Source organism: Mus caroli, chromosome 13 (assembly GCF_900094665.2).
Source record: "Mus caroli chromosome 13, CAROLI_EIJ_v1.1, whole genome shotgun sequence".
NCBI lineage: Eukaryota > Metazoa > Chordata > Mammalia > Rodentia > Muridae > Mus > Mus caroli.
In genome coordinates, this window is record NC_034582.1 from 85,757,700 (window position 1) to 85,781,113 (window position 23,414).

General features: G+C 41.1%; 1 protein-coding gene across 5 annotated transcripts in view; it reads right to left on the minus strand.

Annotated features, from left to right (window-relative positions):
* Rasgrf2 (Ras protein specific guanine nucleotide releasing factor 2) overlaps positions 1–23,414 on the minus strand; it is a 224,913-nt gene that overhangs the window by 82,703 nt on the left and 118,796 nt on the right. For 4 of the 5 annotated variants that reach the window (XM_021180496.1, XM_029468511.1, XM_029468513.1 and 1 more), the window contains exons 13-15: positions 14,846–14,928; positions 10,342–10,590; positions 9,487–9,749 (exon numbers count right to left, since the gene is read on the minus strand). In XM_021180496.1, coding sequence (XP_021036155.1) covers positions 9,487–9,749; positions 10,342–10,590; positions 14,846–14,928 — 595 coding nt within the window. The remainder of the gene's footprint in view (positions 1–9,486; positions 9,750–10,341; positions 10,591–14,845; positions 14,929–23,414) is intronic. The other variant, XM_029468512.1, reaches the window with a different exon arrangement.

The window sequence follows — 23,414 nt, forward strand, 5'->3', positions numbered from 1 at the left end:
CCCTTCCCTTCCCTTCCCTTCCCTTCCCTTCCCTTCCTTTCCTTTCCTTTCCTTTCCTTTCTTCGTTTGCTTTTTTGTTTAATATTGTTTTAGATAGGTATTGTTAAAGTTAGGCAAACTACATCTCCAGCCTGAGTGAAACTTTTTCAGTGAGCTGTAGAAAGTTTAAGGTGAAGGTGATGTGAGACTTAGGGTGACAGCTGATAGTCCCAGAATGAAAGATGTGTCTTTCTGAGACTGCAGTCAGTGCTACAGAGAGGATACTTCTAAATTCCTTCCCCTGGCATCTTATGCAGGTAAAACAATAACATGTGCATTATTCCAAAAGAAAGGAGAACTAAAAATTAATATGTGTCCAATAGGTCCCCCTTTGCTTTTTCATCAGCTCCTTAATTGACTCACAGTGATTACATTTTAGTGCCATTTCCACTAATATGTTATCCTAATATGTTCCACTAATATGTTATCCTAATATGTTCCACTAATATGTTATCCCGGTCAACTAAGCCACTTCCCCAGTCTCAGCATTCAAGGGTTTACTCAACAAACATTAAAAAAAATGATTTCATGTAAAGCTATTTTTAAACTTTTATATTATTTTCTCCCTTAGAATTATGGCCACAATTTTGATCTTTTGAAATGCAACAGAGAAAGGAAGTGCTTAGAATCTTCTCCTGAATGATATAATTACAGTAAAGCTGGCGAGATGCATACAAAACAGTGCTCAGCTGTTAGTTTTATTATTTTCTAAATAGCTTCTTCGAAGTTCAGTAATGGGAAGCATCTGTTGTGGAAGAAGAACAGAATATGAAACACAAATCCTTGGTTCAATTCAAGCACACATTCATTCGTCTGAGGAGAAGAGGAAACCTTTAGTCCGCAATAACGAAATATTTTTTTTTTTTTTAGTTAATGTATTGACTGAGAGAACTAAATAGGACCTTAAATGTCCTGAAAGAGCAGGAACCCAAAGGATAACTGTAAGCTAACACAAAGGAAGCCCTACTGTTCCTGTAGAGTAGGCAAGCACTTCTTTCTGGCTTGCTCACTCCCAACCAAGCACTATGCAAACAGCTTTGCCTACAGGACAAGTAGGCAGATGTGGGCTCAAAACAAATGCTAAAATCAGTATCACTTTCAGCCTCCAGGCAGGCAATTTTCAAACTGAGAACAAGGAAACAGCTCTGGTGCTGTGGGCTCTGCAACCACACTTGGGTGGGTGAGTTGCATAACCATGGTCTGAGCGAACCAGGTTAGGTAAGGAACAGCAGCTATGCTAACAGCTATTGGGCTCTCCGTTTCCTGCCTTGCTTGCCATTGGGTTGACGTTCATTGAGAACTCATCATTGATAAATATCTAACTGTTTAGTTTTTAAAAAAACTTTTGGGGGAAGAAAAAAGCAGAGACGGGCCTTATAGGACAGGAGGGCCCTGGTGGCCATTAGATAAGCCTAAACTAGATTCGGAGACTTGTTGGGAACAAAAAGGGGGGGGGGGCAGGGAAGTGGGGGAAAGGGAGGATAGAGCCCAGGTCCAGCCAGAGTTCCTGTGCTCTGGGCAGGTGGACACAGGAGTGGGGTGGGGGCTGCCAGATGCTTTTCACTTAGCCCCAGGTGGGCATCTAAGCCTCTGACCCACTCGACAGGGTGTGGAGAAGGGGCAGCCCCAGACCTGGGGACCCTAGGGCCACACCCTGTAGCCCCGGGGTTATGGGAGAGAGGGATAAGGGAAGAGGTTCCCAACACTGACCAGAGTATGCAGCAGATCTTGATGGAGCAGAGACTCTCTATGGTTTAAGAGCTTTATTATAGAAAGTAGGGGGAAAGAGAGGAGGAAGAGAGAGAGAGAGAGAGAGAGAGAGACAGAGAGAAGGCTAGAGAGAAAGAGAGTAGTAAGAGGGATAGAGGAGAGGAGAAGAGGATAGAGGAGAGAAGAAGACAAGAGAAAGGAGAGAGGAGAGAAGAGTGAGAGAAGTGAGAGGTAAGGGAACAAAGGAGCGAGAGAGTGAGAGAGTGCGGTGGGGACTGAACACTCCTTTTTATGGTCTTCACTGTTGCTAGGTAACTGGGGAGGAGTTTAGCCTGAATGTCAGAAGCTTAGGCCATTGCCTAACTACTGACCATGTTTCTCTTGTGGGTGCTGGGGGTGGGGGGCAGTAACTTGGGCAGGAGCCAGAGTTCCAGGAGCATGAGGGAACACCTACTGTGTCATGAAGGTGAATTATGACCATCAGGGGTTCAGACCTCAGCTCAACTGGAGACCAGCCTGCAATTCCCCACAGAGACTAGGTTGTAGAAAGATTAAATTGCATTATTTATCTCTTAAAAAAATTATTGCCCTGTTTATCTTGAGAGATATTTTCTATTTCTCTTCATTTTATTCATGCCATTTAAAGTTTTGCTTGAACTATTACAAAATGGCATTACCGTTGTGGTGACAGTGAGATTAGGCAATGGTCACCAGCATTTAAATGAGTTTACCCTAAAACTGGGTGACAGTCAGAGAGACCTATGCTATCTGTGGATGTCATGGACAAAGCTGATGTTACACAGTGAGATAGTGTGGGGCTGGATTCTGAAGTGCAAAGCAAAAAAATATGTAGCAGCTCTTAGCACTAAAGTCTTATTCAAGTTTGTCAGATGTTTTGACTCTTAATGTTACGCAAAGCACATGCAAACATCTTTCAAATTAAAGATTGGTCTGATCCTTTAATTTCCCTGCCTTTTGGAATTTCTCAGGACTGGACAGCAAGGGGAAGAGAGCAGCACCCTTGACTTACACATATGTCACCTGTATCTGTGCACACTCATGCACAAGCATACATCTTCACCCACATGCTCTGAATCATCAGGCAGATGCCTCAGGGTTCAACCTTGTCTCTCATGGAGCTATTCATGATCAACATTGCCCATACAACAGTGCAGAATAAAAAAAATGAGTCTATAATTGATCCATCTTATCTATTCAGAGGAATGCCCAAAGATCCACCATGACAGCAGTTTTACTTCTAAGCCTTTTACTGTGGGGATCTATTTATCAAGTCCCAATAGCCAAGAAATATGAACCTGCTCAGACAAGCTGTCCTCCACTTTCAGTGTGAATCACATAATTGCTCTCCTGTCTGTCTCCATTCTATTAAATAAGAAACTCAGAAGGGAAGTCAAGGACTCCAGGGCTCAGAGGACTATACAGAAGACCACATAACCCTTATCCTCATGTAACTTTCCACCTTTCTCCCATCTCCTGATTTCTTTATCTATCTTATTTTTAATCCAGATGTGTCTGGCCATGAGTGTGGTTGACTACTATCTTAAATGCTTTTAGGGGTAATTGGGAAATAAACATATGAAAAGACATTGGAAGCACCTACAGAAAGGGAAAGGGAGTCGAAACATAAAGAAGGTCTTAATATCAGACTGCAAGGAGCTTAGGGGTCTATGTTAGCAGGCAGCTGTGCCTGGAAAGCCCAGGAAGTAGAGGTGTGGGCCTTTCTAGAGTACAGCCTTACCTCAGCCAGCTCATCAACCACACACATTGTACTTTCTGCCCCACCCAGAAGGGGAGGCCAACAGCACACAATGAGCTGAAAATGCAAAATAGTTCTTTTAACCTATTAGCACCCAGAGATTCCAACTCTTAGAATAAACTCTGAATCATTTGTTCAAAGTAAACACACTAGGAAAGAGTAATTCTGCCTTCTCTTGAGCTAATCCTGTACTGTGGGAACAAACACCTTTAGTCCCAGGTTTTCTCCATCTGCCAGCCTCAGGGTATAAGCAGTCAAAGCTTTGAACAACCAGGGACCCTTGCCCAGGAGATTTTTCTCATTTACCAGAATCTCTTCATGCTATGGTTTGAATCTATCCCCATGTTGGAAGATGAATCCCTAGCCCAACTGAGAGTTGGGACCTTTAAGGATGATTAAGTCATAAAGCATCTACCCTCATAAAAATACCATGCTATCTGCAAAGATTAGATTCCTTCCTCTGACCCTGCCCCTTGCTCAAGCAAAGCTTTCTACACGTCTCCTACTCTACACAGAAAAAAAAGTTCATCTCTGGGACATATTGCCCTCTGGAAGCTCTGAAAAAGAAACTTCTGTTGATTTTGAATTACATAGTTTGATATACTATAACAGCTACAAACAGATTGGGCCTTAAATCTAACTGTCTTCTAGCTTATTGCTCCAAGAGGGAAACAAAACTGTCCATCTGTAACCCATGCTAAACAGTGTCCTAAGCACTCTAGACCAATGCTGTGCACTCCAAGGCTATAGTTTGAAGATCAGAGAACTAAAGAAAACAGTGGCCAAAGTGTATGTATGTGCTTCTATATATACATGTATGTGCTCTTGTGTGTGTATGTATATGCTCTTATATGTATGCTTATATGTATTTGGTCATATGTATACATGTATGTGCTCTTATATATGTGTGCTCTTGTGTGTGCATGTGTGCTTACATGTGTGCTCTTATGTGTGTGTTTGCTCATGTGTGCACATGTGTATGCTTATGTGTATGTATTCATGTGTATGCATGTGTCTGTGCATATATGTGCTTATGTGTGTATATGTGTGTGCTCTTGTATATGTGTTCTTACGTGTGTGCTCATATGTGTTTGCTTGTGTTTATGTATGCATGTGTTATTCTGTGTGCTTGTGTGTGTTCATGTTGCACATATGTGTACATGTATGTTTGTGTATATGTTTGCATATGCATATGTGTTCTTATGTGTGTGCATGTGTGTATGTATATGTATTTGTGCATGTGTATGTGTGAATTTGCATGTGTGGGCTTACTTGTACTTCCCAGGAGAACTGAGATCAGGATCTTGAAGACATATTTGTACTCATGTTCCTTGCGCTTTCCTTAAAAATTAAGGAAACCCTTAAGGCAAGTGAAGTAAGTCAGCCACAAAAGGCCAAAAATGGTGTAATTTCACTTCCAATAGACTTACAGCAACAGAAAAGAGAATGGTGCCTGCCAGAGCTGAAGGAAGGGAGAAATGAGGCTTTGTTCAACAATTGTGTTTCTTGTTCAAGATGAAAAGGTTCTAGTGATCTCTTATGGATGCTTTTGATTGCTCAACTTTCTTATCGTAAGAAAAAAAAAACATTGTGGTGGGTGGTCGTAAGAACAGAGGGAAGGAGAAAACATTAGAAGGACTTTTGTTTTCATCTGAGTTAATGTTTGGATGCCTTAGGAAAATTAGGCAGTTTTTTTTTTTTCTGGTTTTTCGAGACAGGGTTTCTCTATGCAGCCCTGGCTGTCCTGGAACTCATTCTGTAGACCAGGCTGCTGCCTCTGCCTCCCAAGTGCTGGGATTAAAGGTATATGCCACCACTGCCCAGCTAACTAGGCAGTTCTATTACAGGGCTGCTCATGGTGTCAAAGCAGGGAAAGGCTCTTCATGTTCAGGAAGGACGGTCACTCCAGGGAGCTCTCACTAACCCCTACAATACAATTTCATTACCCAGACTTGGCCAGCATACACCAAGTCACCAGGCTCTCCTGGCTCTTAGCAAAGACACTCCCTTGTCAAGCTCAGCCAGGCACAGTCTCCCTGCCTTTCTGCTTTCTGCTCTGGTCTGGTTTGCTCCCCTGTAATTACATGTCTTTTCCCCACAGAGCCAGAGTACGGTGCCGTCCTATTTCCCCATACTTTCCCCATATTCCAGCTACTTGAGCACACACAGTATCTGCTCAGCTTCCAGAACAGCCCTGACCATTCATGGGGCAGCAGGCCTCATCCCAGCCCTGAGAGCAACCAAAGGGAGCCAGGAAGCTGACACGGGAATCTTTGATCCTAAAGTGCTGATTCCAAAGGATGAGAGAATACAGATTTCTTCTCCATTCACTGGAATCTAGTAACAGGGAGAAAAGAATCCAAGAAAATTCCTGGACTGCCCAGGCCACTGTGGCCTCAGAGAGGATTAAAATAAACCCAAGTCCTATTCTATCCCAGGAGCTGTTGTCTATATGTAGGATATGTTCTTCTAGCTAGGCTGCCTTGTCTGGCCTCAGTGGGATAGGATGTGCCTAGCCCCACAGAGGCTTGATGTACTGGGGTAGGAAAATACTCAGGAGCCCTCACCCACTCAGAAGAGAAGGGGAGAGAGATAGGGTAAAGATTATGCGAGGGAGTGACCCGGAGGGGAATAGTGAGAGGGATGTAAAGTGAATAAGTAATAATAATAAATAAATAAATAAATAAATAAATAAATAAGCCCAAGTCACTTCATCCATGGAGGTGTGTGGCAGGATTTTCCCTGTCCAATTACATTAAAAATATTAGTGCAGCAGGAGGACTGTGATTGGACAGAGAAAAGGGAGGCAGAATGAAGAGTTACAGAGACAGCGTCTCAGAAGAGAAGAAGCCAAGATGGAGGCAAACGGGCAGGAAGAAGATCCTGATCCCTGTGGTTTTAAACAGCCACAGGTAGTTATGAATATCATATAGGGATAGAATAATTGGCATACATTGTCTGATCTAGGTGGGCAGCTTGCATCATTATCAGTTGGCTTAGAAATTATTGTGTGGGCATCTTGGGAATTGAGAATTTATTGATATATAAATCTGACTTGTTAATTATAACCATCAAGAGTTCTATTTTACTGGGTTACTGGGTGTTGTGGCAGCTGACAGAAGGGTGGACAGTTGTTGGGTGGGGCTGGCGTGGCAGTGATCCGCCAAGAGAGTTCCAGCCCAGAGAGACCACCAAGTTGAGATCACCCAGCTGGAGCCATGTGGTCCACCGGTGCCTGGTAGCAGTTTGGGAACTTAGCTGTTCTTTTTAATATTCCCTGCAACAGGGGTGCTCACATGCTGGTGCTGGATAGAGCCCCAGTTACATGTCCCCTAGTCTTTGCCTCATTACTTCCAAGAATTCACCATGATTTTGCAAAGCTTGTTGTTTTAATGATTTTTTTAAATTATCTTCCCCCTTCCTCCTCCTGAATCACTCACTTGTCAATTTAAAGAATTTCTTTCTTTCTTTCTTTCTTTCTTTCTTTCTTTCTTTCTTTCTTTCTTTCTTTCTTTCTTTCTTTCTTTCTTTCTTTCTTTCTTTCCTTCCTTCCTTCCTTCCTTCCTTCTTTCTTTCTTTCTTTCTTCCTTTCTTTCTTTCTTCCTTTCTTCCTTTCTTCCTTTCTTCCTTTCTTTCTCTCTTTCTTTTTTTAAAAAGCTGCCACTTTGGATGATGACAACCACTTCAGTTAAAGTTCCATTAAACACTTCACCCAGCAAGCTTATTTAAGGGATATGGGAGAGACAGCACATAGAAGCTTCCAGCAAGCAGAAAAGCAACAGTCTGGCCCTCCATCTGGGTGGCACCCTCCCCTCATATCTGAGTGCTGTCTGACTTATTGCCTGATTTTTTTATGCTATCACCAATAAGTAACTCAGTTATATAAAAGGGGGAAAGCTCTTTGCAAATAAATCTATGAAATTTGCTTGTATTCTTCACAATAACACCAGGTTTTAAATACAAGAGGCTGCCTTTAGAGCTCCATGGGCCACAACCCTGAGGACGACTATGCAGGTGCACCCAATACCTGTCAAATGCAACCCAAGGAAGGGAGGTTTATTTTAGTTCACAGTTCTAGGTTCAGCCCATGGTATTAGGGAAGGTGTAACTGAAGGAATGTGAGGGCATCCATCACTCTGTGTCCATAGCCAAGAAGCAGAGAGAGATGGCTGCTGGTGCTCAGCTACCAGGCTCCTTTTTATTCAGTCTGGTAGCCCAGCCCACAGCTTGTATGGTATTCCCACATCACTTATCTCCGTCTACACACTGCTCAGAGGCATCTCCAAAGATGACTCTACACCTCAAGACATTGGCAATCAATTAATTCCCTGAGTGATTGTCTTCATTCTTTAATAACCATTTACTTTCTGCCAAGCACTGGCCATGGTGTGGAAAATGCTGAGAGAAACAAGCTAGACAAGGTCACTGATCTCATGAAGTTTGTGCAGGTAGGCTTAAAAGGCCTATCCGATCAAGGAGTTTTGAAGACACAAAGAGTAAATGATTGTAACTGTACTGGGACAGGATTTTTCCCTGTCCAATCACACTAAAGTATTAGGGCAGCAGGAGACCTGTGATTGGACAGAGAAAAGGGAGGCAGAGCTAAAAGTGGCCAAGACAGAGAGCCTCTCAGGAGAGAGGGAGAAGACCAAAATGAAGGAGGATGGACAGGAGGAAGAACCTGAACCAACATGGTTGTAGATAGCCACAGGTAGTTATGATATCATAAGGTTAGAATAACTGGGATAAAGCTTTTATCATTGTTAATTGGTTCTGAAATTATTGTATTGGCATCTTGTAAATTGAGAATTTATTGATACATAAATCTGATTGGTTAATTATAGGCTTCTAGACTTTTGTGTCTACCAAGTAAATGGGTGTTGTGGTGGTGGCTGACTGTGGGGTGGATGGTCATTTTGTGGGGCTGGCATGGCAGGATCTGCCAAGGGACTTGGGACTTCCAGCCCTGAGAGACAGCTGAGTTGAGGTCACCCTGCTGGAGCCATGTGGTCCACAGGTTGCCAGTGGTAGCCTGCCAGTCCTTTATTTACTATTTCCCGCAACACTGCAGCCTAGTAGATGAGAGAGTATGAAGAGCATGCTCTAGAGAGAGACTCAGAACAAGACTTGGAGGATCTACTGACCTTGGAAGGAGAAATGTACTTCATTCTATATGCATTCAGAAGCCATGTGATAATCCACACCCTAAAACCATTTTAGAGCCATACATGGTGGACTCATGCCTACAGTTCTAGCTCTTAGAGAGTTTGAGGCATAAGCATCGCTATAAGTTTGAGAAGAACAGCCTGGGTTATAAAGTAAAACCTCACCATAAAGTCAACAAAATTTGGTTGTATCATGAGAAATTAAGTTTCTGCTTTGCTTTGGCTCACTATACCTTTAACATTGCCTGAAACAGCTCCTCCCCCATAACCTTTACATAGTCAATGGAGATGAAGAAAACCGTGAATCCAAGTGATTGGACAAGAGCATTCAAGGCTTATCTTTTAGATAAAGTATCCTGGTAGACTCATTAGCCAGTCAGCCTTAGCCAAAACCAAGAATTTCCCAGTAATCTAATCTCCTACCTGTCCTCTGTTGATGACTAACTGCAACTAGCCTTGACTATAGAGAATGAGGAAAACTAACAGCTGCCTGCCGCTCCAGGGCAAGAATCTGTAAGGATGCTGTATTCAACAGGCATTGTATGCATCCAACTTTCTATGCAAACATAAGAAAACAGCTTTAAAAACAAGTAGCTGAGATTCCAGAAGGAATGTTAGGGAACCAGGCAGCTGCAAATGTGGGAGGTGATCATGTCAGTATGCTGGAGAACACACTTTGAATACTTCGTCTGGGCCTTCTATTCAGATCCCCATGGGGCCCATCTTCATCCTCTTTGGCCCCTGACTTTGCTCTGCAACAGAGAGACCTGTTGCTAAGATCCAGTGGTACTTTACCAGTGTGTGGTGGCGGGGACGCAGCAGGGCTGTGGGTGGTGGTGGTGGGACTACTGGAAGATGAGGAATTAGTCAGGTCCAAGGCTCCAATCCTTGAGTTCAAGGAAGACGTCAAAGACAGCTTTCTGGCCCTCACTGGGGAGGACGCTCTGGACGCAGCCAGGGGAGGTGGGGAAGAGAACTTGCGACAGAGACGTGGGGATTTTCCGTCTACCAAATGTTCTCTGTTGTTCTGGCTTGTGGCAAAAAATAACTCTAGTGACCTAGAAAGAAGAGCATTGTAGACAAATGAAGACACGACTCAGACATCACGCAGGAACACACTCTCAGCTCTTCTACATCTGATGGTCTTGATCCCACCGGACTGCTACTCCTGGCTTTTCCTTAATCTAAATGCTACACGTGTTCCTCTTGTCCTCACTAGGGAAACACAGACACTGTCCAGGCCATCCGGTCCCTTGCCACTAAGGAGTGGTGAAGTCTTTAAAGGCCAGTAGCATTCCATCTTTGGGCTGGGGATGGGGGGTTCTTGCTACTGAGTCAACAACATATCCCTTTCCTCAGATGATCCACAGGGTACATTAGCACGGAAGAGCATGTTTGCCAATAATAATAATAATAATGACAATAATAACAGCAATTAGTAATGATGGCGACAATGTTAAAATAAATGAGCCAGCTTCCAAATACTCATAGAGTAACTTAAGGTCAGTTGGAGACTTCAGGCATCTCCATGTCTTCCCTGGGGAACTTCAAGACCTTTAACTTAACAACTCTGCTGAGAAAGTAAGCCCAAAGATCAGCCAATAGCTTAGGAGCTGCTCTTAGAGACTGATAGCCACAAAGCGGGAGTACCTGACAGGGATGGAGGTGAAAGGCCTCTTGTAGATGTCTGAGAGCTTTGACAGCACTACCGAGGCCGTGGTGAAAATGCGGTAGGTGTGCAGGAAGGTGTTGAGGAAATCGATGCTCAGAAACCGCAAGTCCGTCAACCGCTCCAAGAGGCGCTCCACGCTGGCGTAGCGGATCTGGGGCACTTTGCAGGAATTGAGTGTTTTACTGAAACAGATGTCAGTGTCGTCTTTGTGAAGACGGGCATCAGACCTACATGCAAAGCAAGAGCTTGTGAGCAGAGCTGGCTAAGCTTCTGCCTGAGCCACTGAGTGCCGCAGCGTTTGTAAACACACACTCAAATGAGACTTCCGGTGTCTTCCACAGATGACAGAGCGATGTTCAGGTGAACGGCATGCCACAGATGTGTTTGGGGACACCATGTACCACCAGGACATTCTAATTTAGGGAGGCTAGAATGAATTATAGGGGCTGTGGTGACATGTGATTTTGTTGTGTGGATTCCTTCTTGCTCTAATTCAATCGTGTTTGATTAGACGATATCAATATCAAAGATTTCTCATGTACTTAAGCAGAATTTAGTATGCTTAAAACAGAGTAGTGACAAACCCTAGTGTATGGAGGAAAACAAGGTGGCTATTCGTGCTGCGTAAAATATTAGGATACATTATATTATAAGTATGTAATACCAAGATATAATACAAGATATAATTTATTATTTTAGCTTCTAAAGCCAAACCTTTGATTTGTCAATTATACTGCTTCTGATATTATAATGTGTTACTATCTGTTCTTAATTTATTATGCGCTTTTCGTATTTTCTAACGTTTAACTCCTCATCCTTTTAAACATTTTTTTCCTTTTACTTTACTTAACTATTTATTTTTCCTTTTAGTTATGTATTTATTTTATTATATATTGTATTTATTATGTAATATGTTAGGTATTATGTCCATTAGACATTTTATTTATTTAATTTACATATTTACTTATGTGGGGAGACACATGGGGAGGTCAGAGGACAATTTGCAGGAATCAGCTTCCTCCTTCCACTGTGTGGGTCCCAGGGGTCATGCCCAGGCCACTGGGCTGCACATACCTTTCCCCAGGGTGCCAGCTCGCTGGGTCCTCTCATGCTTTTCCTAACTTCTTGAATTGAGTGTGTAATTGATTATTTTAGTCTTTCTGTGTTGATATGCTTAAATTTTTAATATAATTTAACCCACAAATTAGCATGCTAAATTTGCATTGTTTTCAATATTCTGCAATATAAAAAATGAATTCTTAAAAAAAATAATAATGATGGCTAATAGTCCTGTGAATACTACCTAATACTGGCACCATGTGAAAAACCTCTACTTCATAGATCTGCAAATCCTTCATAGTCTGCTAGCCCTGACTTCAGCAGGAGGCTGATCACTGGTGGCCTTGCTAGGAGGACCACTGGAACATTTTAGCCTTCACTTCCTTACCAATTCTGTTCCTCTTCAGGTTAGCATCAGAACAGAATATTGGCAGTGCTGGCTCTCACTACTTTGTTAAAGGATATGTGCAGGGTTCACTACTTTGTGAAAGGATAGCAAAACAGGGCCCATGCATTTTTTTTTTGAGAGCCAATTTCTTGCTAAGAATCAGATGGTGTTGTTATGAGAGCTCCCTGCTTTGGCCTTTTAAGGCTTTGAAGAATTTTCAATTATATATTTATTTTCCTTAGATGAGCAGGAATCAATAGCATTCTCTGCTTGCTCTAGCACAAGGTATATGTAGTGTAGGAAGGAGCAATTCCTTTGCACCATGAAAGAGCATTTTAAATGGCCAGCCTTCCCTGCAAAGGGCCTGGCCAAGGGTAGCCTGTTAACTTTATCAGAATTATTGATTTTGCAAATATACTAGTGGGTCTTTGGAGGTTTTTTTTTAAAGGCTACACAGCTCTTTCATCTATTTACTGCATGATCTCCAACCAACAGCAGCTTTCTGACTCATTTATCAAAAGACCCGAGTGACTTTTATGAATTAGTCTGTCATGAAATGGTTGAATAAATTAGTCATTTTTTCTTTCACTTTTTCCATCAAAATCTCTATTTTCCAAAAAAAGTAAAGGTCAGATATTATTAAAAGCAAGGAAGCCTCAGTCTATCTACCATCTAAAGGACAGTTTTCATGCAATGGCTGTCGCTGTTTTGCATTCTAACCAGTTTTGAGCTTTGCATAATTTTCACTATAATTAGTTTGTTCAAAACACTAGGAGGGAAAAATGTGTTGCAGCCAGCATGAAATTAAGTTAAACTAATTACAGAACTGTCCTTCAAATTCATGACTGCATTTTCATTTTTAAATATTATCAAATCACTTAATTTTCTTTTATTACACCAACAGGCAACAGGCTCTCCCATGGTTTCCTGAGGGACTCCCAAGAAAGCCAAGGTGTGTTTACTTAAACCTCCAACAATAGCAATGGCCATAGCAGCTCCTTTTTGGTAACACATAAAATGTGGTCTTGAGAGATCAAAGCCAAATCGCCTATTATAATTGACGAGCTTCAAGAGGAAGCAAGTATTTATGATGTCATGCCAACAACAAGATGTGGCTGTGTTAGGATGTTTTCCTCTTAACTCTGAAAAAGGTTCATCCCTCCCCTTCCTTATCCCCTCCCCACCTCTCCAGTGGCTTGTAGCCATGGAGACAGATGCACAGGGAAACAGAATTACAGCTCTTAAGCTATGCTTTCCTCTGACTGAAGAGAACCAGCGAGGCTGGCAAATGGATAAATTATGAACCTTCTTGGTGTCTTAGGACAATAGCAAGTGAGGTGTGGAAGTGTGGCTGGTTGGCAGGTCTCTCATTACTGTGCCACTTCTGGGAATTCAAAGGCAAAAACGTTTGGTCTGTGTGAAAGTGGTTATGCAAATGAGAATGGGCAGGTACCCTGTCATGGTAGGGAACAGTAAATGTGTGTGGCACCAGCCACAAGGGTCAGATGCACAACCTTGCCTTGGGTTCCACAGGCTTTGAACCTACCAACAGTGCCTGACTTACCATTATGAATTTAAAGCAACATGGAATCTCAAATACATATTGTATGTAAAATCAGAATTGTCACATAAAAAATTAATAAGAACATCCTATTCAAAAATTAAAACATAACTTAAACCTGACCTAATATTCCATTCTGGTTCTGAATATTCAGGTATTTTAATTAATTCAAAAAGAAATTTACAAGTTAAAAATCTAGGATTTAATTAAATCCAAACAGAATCTTTGCTCTAGAGTTTAAAAACAGCCCTCCCCAAAACATTTTAAAATTGACTAAAATGTAGGAGGCTACTTTTAAATTTCATTGTAATATTTTCCTGGTATTGCATTCTCTGCCTTCATGTGACACTCCGGTACACAGGGACTACGCTAACATGACTCTGAGGCGCGCGCTCCTCCTTCTTAGGTTGCAGTTTGTCTCAGCATGACAGCTCAGACCTGAAAATATCCACACAGGAAAGCATGAAAGAAACATTCTTATTTTCAAATAACAAAATTTTTATAGCCAAGTTGTTTTTAAAGAAGACAGGCTACTCTAAAATGTGGAATGCAGGGAACTGAACTGGGGAGATAGCTCAGTGGTTAAGAGCACTAATGCTCTTCCAGAGGGCCTAGGTTCAGTTTTCAGCCTCCACATGGCGGTTCATGACTGCCTCAACTGCAGTCCCAGGAGAGCTGATGCCCTCTTCTGGCCTCCACGTGGTACTGCATGCATATGGTGTACAGACATACATGCAGACGAATAACCATTCCCATACATTCAAAACATGAAAACAATGTGGAACAAAAATAACCAAAAATAAAATGAGAATGAAAGATAATTTCTTCCCCACTTTCTAAGTTTGAAAATGAAGAAATACGCAGGCTCAAGACTTGACACAGAGGGCTCTGACAAACATTGCTGGTAGCTATTGGTATAATTCCTCATTCTAGCTATGGCCTCCTCGTGATCCAAGTAAGGTATAGACTTGCTTTGTTGAAGAATGGAGAAGATGGCAGCCTGAGCAAAGCCAGACACATGCAGTGAGCAGATAACGCCACATTCATGCCAGCTGATGTTCATCAGGTGTGGTCAATGTCTGAACCTGGCTCTACAGCCAAATCTGAGTGAGAGGATTCATACTCACTGGGATGATGCCAATAACTCAGCCACACCTTCATCTACCCCCCCGACCTTGAGCAGTTTTTAGTATTGAACTTGAACATCTTGACCGGATTTGTGTCCTGAATGAGGGTATATGTTAATAGCATGATAACAAATCTCAATGCTAGCTGCCCATGTGATGTGAATCTGAAAAGGCATTTGATATCAGTTATTGTTAGTTACAGGGATTTAACATGAATTACTTCACTCTGGCACAATGTACGCTCTCCAGAGGAGGCGAATCCTACTGACAATATTCTGTTCAAAGCTGCTCGTTCTCTGCTGATCTGATCTGGATGAAAATGGAAGGAAGAGCATTTCTGCACTTACTTAATCATATGTGGCACAGTAACTTTGGAATTCTCTTCAAAGACTATAGTCATCAATCCGTTACATCGTATATTGTCCATGCACTGTAAAGTAATAAAATTGTAAAAGGTAATTAAGACCCACGTGAAAAGTGGACAGGTTATACATTCCAAAAGTCAATTTGATTCCTCATCTGTTTATGTTTTACACACACACACACACACACACACACACACACACACACACACACACAGGAGAGCAGATAGATACTACAGGTTGATAAGCTAATCAACACTATGAGCACAATCAAACTGCATCAGCTGAGTGCATAACAAATTCCAGTGGATAGATAGAAAAGCTATATTTTCCCAGAGTGGTGGGGATGATAATGACGATCGTTCTTATTATTTTACGTAGCTGAGGAATCAAACTCAGGACCTTGCACACACTTGGCAAGCACTCCTCCCCAGCTCCTCGGTTTCCTAGAATTCTGAGTCACAGTGTCACTCACAGTTTTGTGTCAGCACAAACACTATCTGGGAGGCTTGCACCTTCTGCCCCAGCTAAGCTCATTTCTGCCACCATGGCAATGTGGAGTAGCCAGATTGTAAATGGTGTTTTGGATGGAAATCTTCTCTCTCACTAGCAAGCTCTGTGCCCACCTCTCAGGTGCCTTTTTGCCAATAAATTCCCACATTTTACCAGTTTGTCTGGCAGTTTCTGTTGGCACCACCTTGGGTTGGTGAGGGGGCAAGAGTGTGATGTCTTGTGTGTCTGCACACTTAACACTCTGTAACCACTTTTTCTGTTTTGTAAGAGAACTCAGGAACTTTGGTTAATTCCCCATATATGTGTATATGCCTTATTGATTTAAAACCTTCTTTTGAAATTACTTGGCATTAAAGAAGAGTTCATTCTGAATAATATTCCTTTTGGAAAACGAACTAAAAATGAGAAGTACACAAATTTTAAAATCAATACTTGCTTCTAGTTACAATGCTACCACACGAAGTCATGACAGTAATTAATCGCTGTAGAGAATGCCATTACAACCTGACCTCATACAAGCCTTAACTTCATGTCCTAGCCAGAGTCCCAAGGCCAGGTGAAAGAACAACGATGTGTAAGAGATTAGATTAGTGACTGTTTGGTCCAGTTCATCTATAAGCCATTTTCATGTTTGTTTTTCTTTCAAAGGTGGTTTTCCCCAAACCTTATGTCATTATTTAAGATACCAGGAACAAGGGATCCATGCCAAAGAAAATGAAATTTTCCTATATGCATCTCCTTTTAAACATTGGAAATAACTTTGAGTTAGGTTTCTTCACACAAATGCTCATTTAGCTATCAATTTGCTTATATGTGCTTATAGGTAAATTTAGGCTCCACGTAATACCTACAAGGTTGATGCTAAAAATACAGAAGACACGTCAAGATAAGCCAGGACAGAACAGATTTGTATAAAATGCAGAACACAATGAGATAAAGCCCATAATGAAACCACAATACAGACTTTATGTCTAAACACTTGCTATAAGAAACCCTCAAAATAACAGAGCTGTTGGGGACCAACCCAAAGATATACACACCAAAAAAAAATACAGAATTCATAAATTGCCAGAATTCTAGTGAATCCTAGTCCAAGTCAGAGAGGAAAAATAGCTTCTCTGATAAAATATCATATAATGCTGATTTTAGAAGCACCTTCAAATCCAAATGAACACCCCTGTGCTGGACTCCAGAGAATATGGTCCAGAGGTGGCTCCCTTTTGCAGAGCTGATTCCAAGCACAGACCTCATCTCTCAGGCCAATCCTCTTCAGGGGTGGAATAAATGCTGCTACACATTTAATTCCCATAAATCTTAGGCCATCAGAAGGTGAAAACATCTGTCCCCAAGTCCTGAAACAGTAGCATAGTATATGCTCGGTTTTGAAGTATTTCGAAGTATTTCCATCAGTGAGACAAATTACTATAGGTTAGAATACTCTTGGACATAAAACACAATGACATGGCCTTTTTTTCAGGAGTTCCTAGGGCCTGGTGGCAATGTGTGTTGGTGACACTGTGCACAATTCATACTGATGATGAGCATGGGAACAGCAGGAGGTGGCTGGAGTCAGGCAATGGGGAAGAGAATCCTGAATCTAGACTTCCCGAAGGCTGATGGGAAGTCACCGAGTGCTTCTAGGCATTCCCTTACATTGGGGATACACTTCTCCTTTTAAAGGGGATCTGGAAGCAGAGACTAGAACAACATTCTGAATTGATAAATGAAACGATCTGTACTTTCTAGGAGGTGAACTGTGGAAATGCAAAGTGAGGTATTTTGAAGAATAAAATAAGATTGCTTATAGCATAAGACCGAGAGGAAAACAATGGCAAAAATCAAAGATGACCGTACTGTAAGATAATTTAAATTTTTTCTGATGCCAATGATGATAATGATAATATCCTTGGATTAAAACAGAGTTTAACACAAAGCAGCCTATCTTTTGAATTGTCAAGAATACCAAGAAGTTGCCTTCAATATATATCCTGAGGTCTTTACAAAATGGATGCTTCAGAGTCTCACATATTAAATACTTATTATAAACTGGACTAAGCTAAAATACTCTGATAAAGCACCTCTCTGGAGAAGAGTTTATTCTGGCTCACAGTCCAAGATACAGTCCACGATGGTCAGGGAAGTCAAGACATCATAAGCTTGAAGACAGTGGGTGGTTCTGTTGCATCCATACTCAGGGAACAGACAAAGGATGAATGTAGGCCAATGCTCATCTCCCTCCTTCCCTCCCTCCCTCCCTCCCTCCCTCCCTCCCTGCCTTCTGCCATTGCTTACAATCCAGGCTCCTCTGCAGAGAGAACCATCCTGTTCATGATTAAAACAGGTCTTCCTTCATCAATTAATCAAGCTACAGGTATAAGCAGAGGCCAACTTCCCAAGTGATTCTAGTATCTACCAAGCTGACAGCACTAGCCGTTACAGCCCACTGTTTAAAATTCACTTCTCAATAGAAGACAGGGTTGGAGGTTAACATTTTATCTTCTTATCAAGCTGTGAATTCTGGCACGGGGTAATCAAGAAAGGGTTTTGTGGTAAGAGGCTGAAAATAGCCAGAGAGAGGAAGGAAAGATCTTTTATTTCCTCCAATAACCTTTCCACCTACTCTAACAACTTCCTTCTCTCCAGTGTCCCTGACAATGACAATGACGATGCCACCCGAGTAGCAAACACAGGAAGTGGGAGAAAGATGGTGTTGGCCACTTGTGTAACAATGAACCACTTCCCCTCATTTTCTTTAAATATTCTAAGAAAATTACATAATTATATAAACAACAGCTCTCACGATGATTGTGCAAGCAAGAACAGAGTTGAGGCAGCCATCACACATATCAGCCTAGAGTTGCCCACAGCCTCACAGAGGCAAACGTTCTCAAGTGGAGCCCAGCCACAAAGGAGCAAGCAAAAGATGTGGCTGAAGTCACACACTTATGTCACAAAGTAACAGCTACACCTCCTCCAACATAGGAGTGACAAGCAGATTTAACCCTGGTGTTTAGGGATCAATAACTCCATCCCCTACAGAATACAGGAATCGGGTGAGTCCTGAGTCTGGTCAGCCAGGGAATATATATCCTTAGAGCAGAGCTCAAAGGGCACTTGACATGGGGAACATCAAGTTGGAGAAAAGAGAGGGGCAGAACTCTCTCCCCACACAAGCTGTGAGAGAAGCCAGGGCATCAGAGGACAATCCTGCAGACCGACTCTGCTCTCCCTCTCTTCCTGGAGACCAGACAAAATGTTCTCACACATACTTCTTGAAATAAGGAACCTAGAGGACAGGGGTCTTAAGACTATTCTGCCTGGATCCCTTGCCTAGGAACCAGATCTGTTTCTATAGAAACCAAAGGACATGTGATGTGTGGTCACTGTGCCAAAGGCAAGAGATGGTACCACTTTAAGGAACCAAAAATAGAGTAACTCTTCCATCCTCAGCATAAGAACAAGCCATGCCTCCCTCCATCACCATCTCCCTCCTCACTGGTCCAGAGACAGTCAGTAACCCAGGACCAGGGAAGACTGCAGACTGACTCAGAGATGCACAGGGAAAGTCTTTGGACAAAACAACAGCATCAGACAGAGTGCTACAAAAATCTGTGATGCAGGAAGAGCATTTTTCTTTTTCATCTCTGAAATGCTATATGTTAGACTGCTTATTTGGCTGAAATATATTTAATTTCTTAACAAATATATAATTCTATAAAAAGAGATTAATATCCAAAATCTACCATAAGAAGATGTAAGGGTTTTTAACCATTTAATTAAATTACTCCTCACCCTAAAAGAAGAATTCAAGCCTCTTCCTGCTTTTCTCAACTCTCTCCCTTTACACAGGGATGTGTATTTTGGGAGTTAGGAGATCTAAGCAAAGGGAGAATACAGATCTTTGTCATCTTAGACTTTTATTTTTATTTCACTTTGAAGATTTATTTGTTTTTATTCATGTGTGTATGAGTTTTGCATGCATATGTGTAAGTGTACCACATGCCTCCCCAGTGCCTGCAGAGCCCAGCAGAGGGCATCATGTCCCCTAGAACTGGACTTAGGCAGTTGTTAGCCACTATGTGAGTGCTGGGAATTGAATCCTGCTCCTCTGCAAGAGCAATGGGTGCTCTAAACCTTCCGGTCATCTCTCCAGCCCTGTTTTTTTTTTAATTTATTTTTATTTATGATATATTTCAATTATCCAGAAAAGAACAAGACATTCATATGCCAGCTACCCAAACTTAACTCCTTTCAATGCATTCCAGTATCAGTATAGGGCACTCTTCGTCTTTTAAGGATATAAAACACAATAAACAGAGCAGAAGTCCCTTTATGCTTCCATTTCTTGAAGCTCCTTCCACTCAGATGTGAGACCATTTGAGCTAATGGAACCTTCTCTGTCTTAGTGGTGGTACAATACAACCAAAAGCAGCCAGGGGAGGAAAGGGTTTGTTCTGATTACATGTCCACATCACAGTGCATCACTGAAGAAAGACAGGACAGGAGCTCAAGGCAGGAACCTGGGAGCAGGAGCTGATGCCGCAGCCACGGTGGGACACTGCTTACTCTCTGTGGGAAAACACTGTTTGACCTTACAGCCTTCTTTCTTGCACAGCTCTGAACCACCTGCCCAGGGGCTTCACCACCCACATCAAACATTACGCAATAAAACGCCCCTACAGACTTGCTTTCAAACAATCTGTATGGAGCCAGTTTCCCAGTTAAGGTTCCTCTAACCTATGATGAGTTGTCAAAAACAAAACAAAGTAAAACAAAACAAAACAAAACAAAATAAAACACCAAGCAGAACACTTAGTATTTCTTATCTCCTATTTAAATAATTAGCTGTATTTGAGTGTATTTGTACATTGTAATATATAGTATTATCTGTAGTTTTAAAATTCACAAAAATGTTTGCATTCTTCACCCACCATTGCTTTGAGATTTATTTCTGTTCATCTGTATTGCTCATTGATTCATTTTAAACACAATGTATCCTACTGTCTAAACAGACCTATTTATATAGTTAAGAGGTTCACATTTTCTGCTATAACAAAAATACAACTAAGCTTACAGATTTCTGCCTGTGAAAACGTTTCTACCACTATGTCTTTTAGCTATTCAAAGTAATTTTAAGATTTCTCTTTTTGTATTTGATCGTCTTCAGACTTGCCTCGTTCTCTAAATGAGAATTGACGTGAGTATAAGAAGCTCAGATTTTGGCATATTTCTTTAATCTGATGTGCCACATCTTTCATTTCTTTTATTAAAATCCCTATTCTGTTCACTTTTATGAGGACATTTTCTTTTTCTCTATTCTTCCTAACACTCTCCCAAGCCTTCCAGTGCTAGTCTCAGTCGCGGAGTCTCTTTCAGCTGGCTTTCCTATACTCTGCATAACTTTCTTCTAAATGTGTTACCGGCCCTTCATCTTCTCATCAGCCGTGATTAATCTACTGTCTTTAATGAATTTCCCAAGACTTGTAATTTTGATGTTTGTAGTTTCCATTGAAGACTATTTATTAGGGGTGGGGCTGGGGGCTTGGAGAGAGAGCTCAGTGGTTGGGACCACCCACTGCTCTTCCAAAGAACCCAGATTCAATCCCCAGCATCCACATGGCAGCTCACAACTGTCTGTAACTCCAGTTCCAAGGGATCCAACACCCTCACACAGACATATTCAGGCATAACACCAATGCACATACAATACAATACAATACAATACAATACAATACAATACAATACAATACACTAAAATCATTTTTTAAAAATTATCTATTCAGTTCATTGACAATCTGGCCTTGTCATCATCTTAAAGCAGTAATGGATTTCCTCCTACAGCTTCCCTCCACCCTGGTTCCTTTCTTATATTGTTTTTATTGTGTTTTAATCATTTTTAGTTTACAGTCCTAATGGTATTATCCACACTATCATCTGAAGTTCGTTCAAAGTGCCCCTGTGCTCAGCAGAGATATTTACTCACTGGGTTTGTGATTTATTTATTTGTTTAATGTCACAAACCAAGTGCTGCTGAGAGAGTAGATCTGGATTTGCTTCCACAACCCTCGGGGGGATTTTAGCAATCAATAATTTCTCAGCTTGGGATTTCTGTGCTGTTAAATTCTAATTCCATAAGCCAGAGATACCTTGTCATGATCTGCTCAGAAAGACAAATCCCTTATTTCTTTCTGTGCCAACGGGTGAAAAAATTTAAGTCTTGTCTTGCAAAAGATATGGCTTCCAGTGCCCAGGCTTGAAGGGGGTGATGATTACTCTCATTGATCTAAGGCTTTCTCTCACCCTATTACTATGTTAATTCTCCTAGGCACAAGGGCCAACCTCCATCTATAGCCATTCCCCAGGCTCTAGGTCTTTGGAGGACAAGCTTTCAGACCTCTTATTTCTTGTGATTAGATATTTCTCTTCCTACCTGTATGTATCACCTACATGTGATATTTCTTTATGTTAAGAATTTATGTATTAAACATCTCTGTTCCATAGCTAGACCTGAATCAGTTTTATTCTCCATATTTCCAGGGCTGTGACTTGACATAAATGTTTATATCCAAAAGGAGAAATTTATGTGACAATTTCAGATATCTCTCATCCAAGGCCAGGTCTCACTGATAAATCTGTCCAGTTCACTGTGTGGAGTATTAAAGTTATTTTCAACAGGAATGAAAAGAAACATTCATTTATATTCAAGTTTCAAAAGTAAGAATAAAATATACAGGCAGTCAGAAGCATAGCTCAAAAGTATATCCATGCTCAAATAATGACATTTCAGTTATGCAAAAGGCCTTTGACAAATGCTACACAATTTTCAACCATCTGTGAGATAGACAAATAGAGGGATAAGAAGAAGACAGATAAATGCTAGGTAGATGGTAGGTAGCCATGATAGATAATGAACGGATGGATGGATGGATGGATAGATAGATAGATAGATAGATAGATAGATAGATAGATAGATAGATAGATAGATATGGATGGATGATGGGTGGATGAGTGGATGAATATGATAGATGATGGATAGATAGATGATGAATGATAGATGGTAATTGATAGATAGATAGATAGATAGATAGATAGATAGATAGATAGATAGATATGGATGATAGGTAGGTGAGTGGATATATATGATAGATGATGAATGGATAGATAGATGATAGATGAATGAATGTTAGATAGATTATAGATAGATAGATAGATGATAGATAGATAGATAGATAGATAGATAGATAGATAGATAGAGACAGACAGACAGACAGACAGACAGACAGACAGACAGACAGGTCATGTTATAGCAAAGGATCAGTTTTTATCCACTCTCCCTCAGCCAGTTTTCACTTTTTATCTCAATTCTATTTAGGACTTTGAATGACGCAACAAGGCACCATTTTAGACAAAAGCTAAGCTACAATAGAATTTGCCCAGGCCAGTTTATATACAAAAATAATTGAAGTGGAAGGTGTGGCACAAACAACAGATGTCCTGTATCTCTAGATTCAACATCCATGTTTCAGTAAACTGTGGATGAGAAATACTGAAGGGAAATTTCATCTATAAACATGCATAGTTTTTTTTCTTTCCATTATTCCCTAAACAATATAGTCTAGCAATGATGAAGCAGCCAGTAGTGTTACTCTAAGCATTGTTTCAGGTGTTGTCAGTGATCTAAAGATGCTGATTTTAAGGGCGCAGGAACTCTGTGCAGCTTGTGTGCAAACATTTCACGAAACTTGAGCATCCTTAGATGTTGGTATCCTGCAGAACCTTGAGTTAATCAATCCTGTGGATGCAGAAGGGGAAGGGACTCCATTTTTATGACTCATGTATCTTAGATGTTGGTGACAAATGACTGTGCATGAGGAAAATGAGCACAATTTCTAGCTGAGAAGAAATGTGCAATAAATAAGGGTGTCAGATGGCTTTGTCATCCTGAGTTAGTGTGAATTGCAATAAACCTTGAAACTAATAAGCTAATAGAAGTGATCCTGTGCAGTTTAATTCATTAAAAATGTTTTACATTTACTTATTT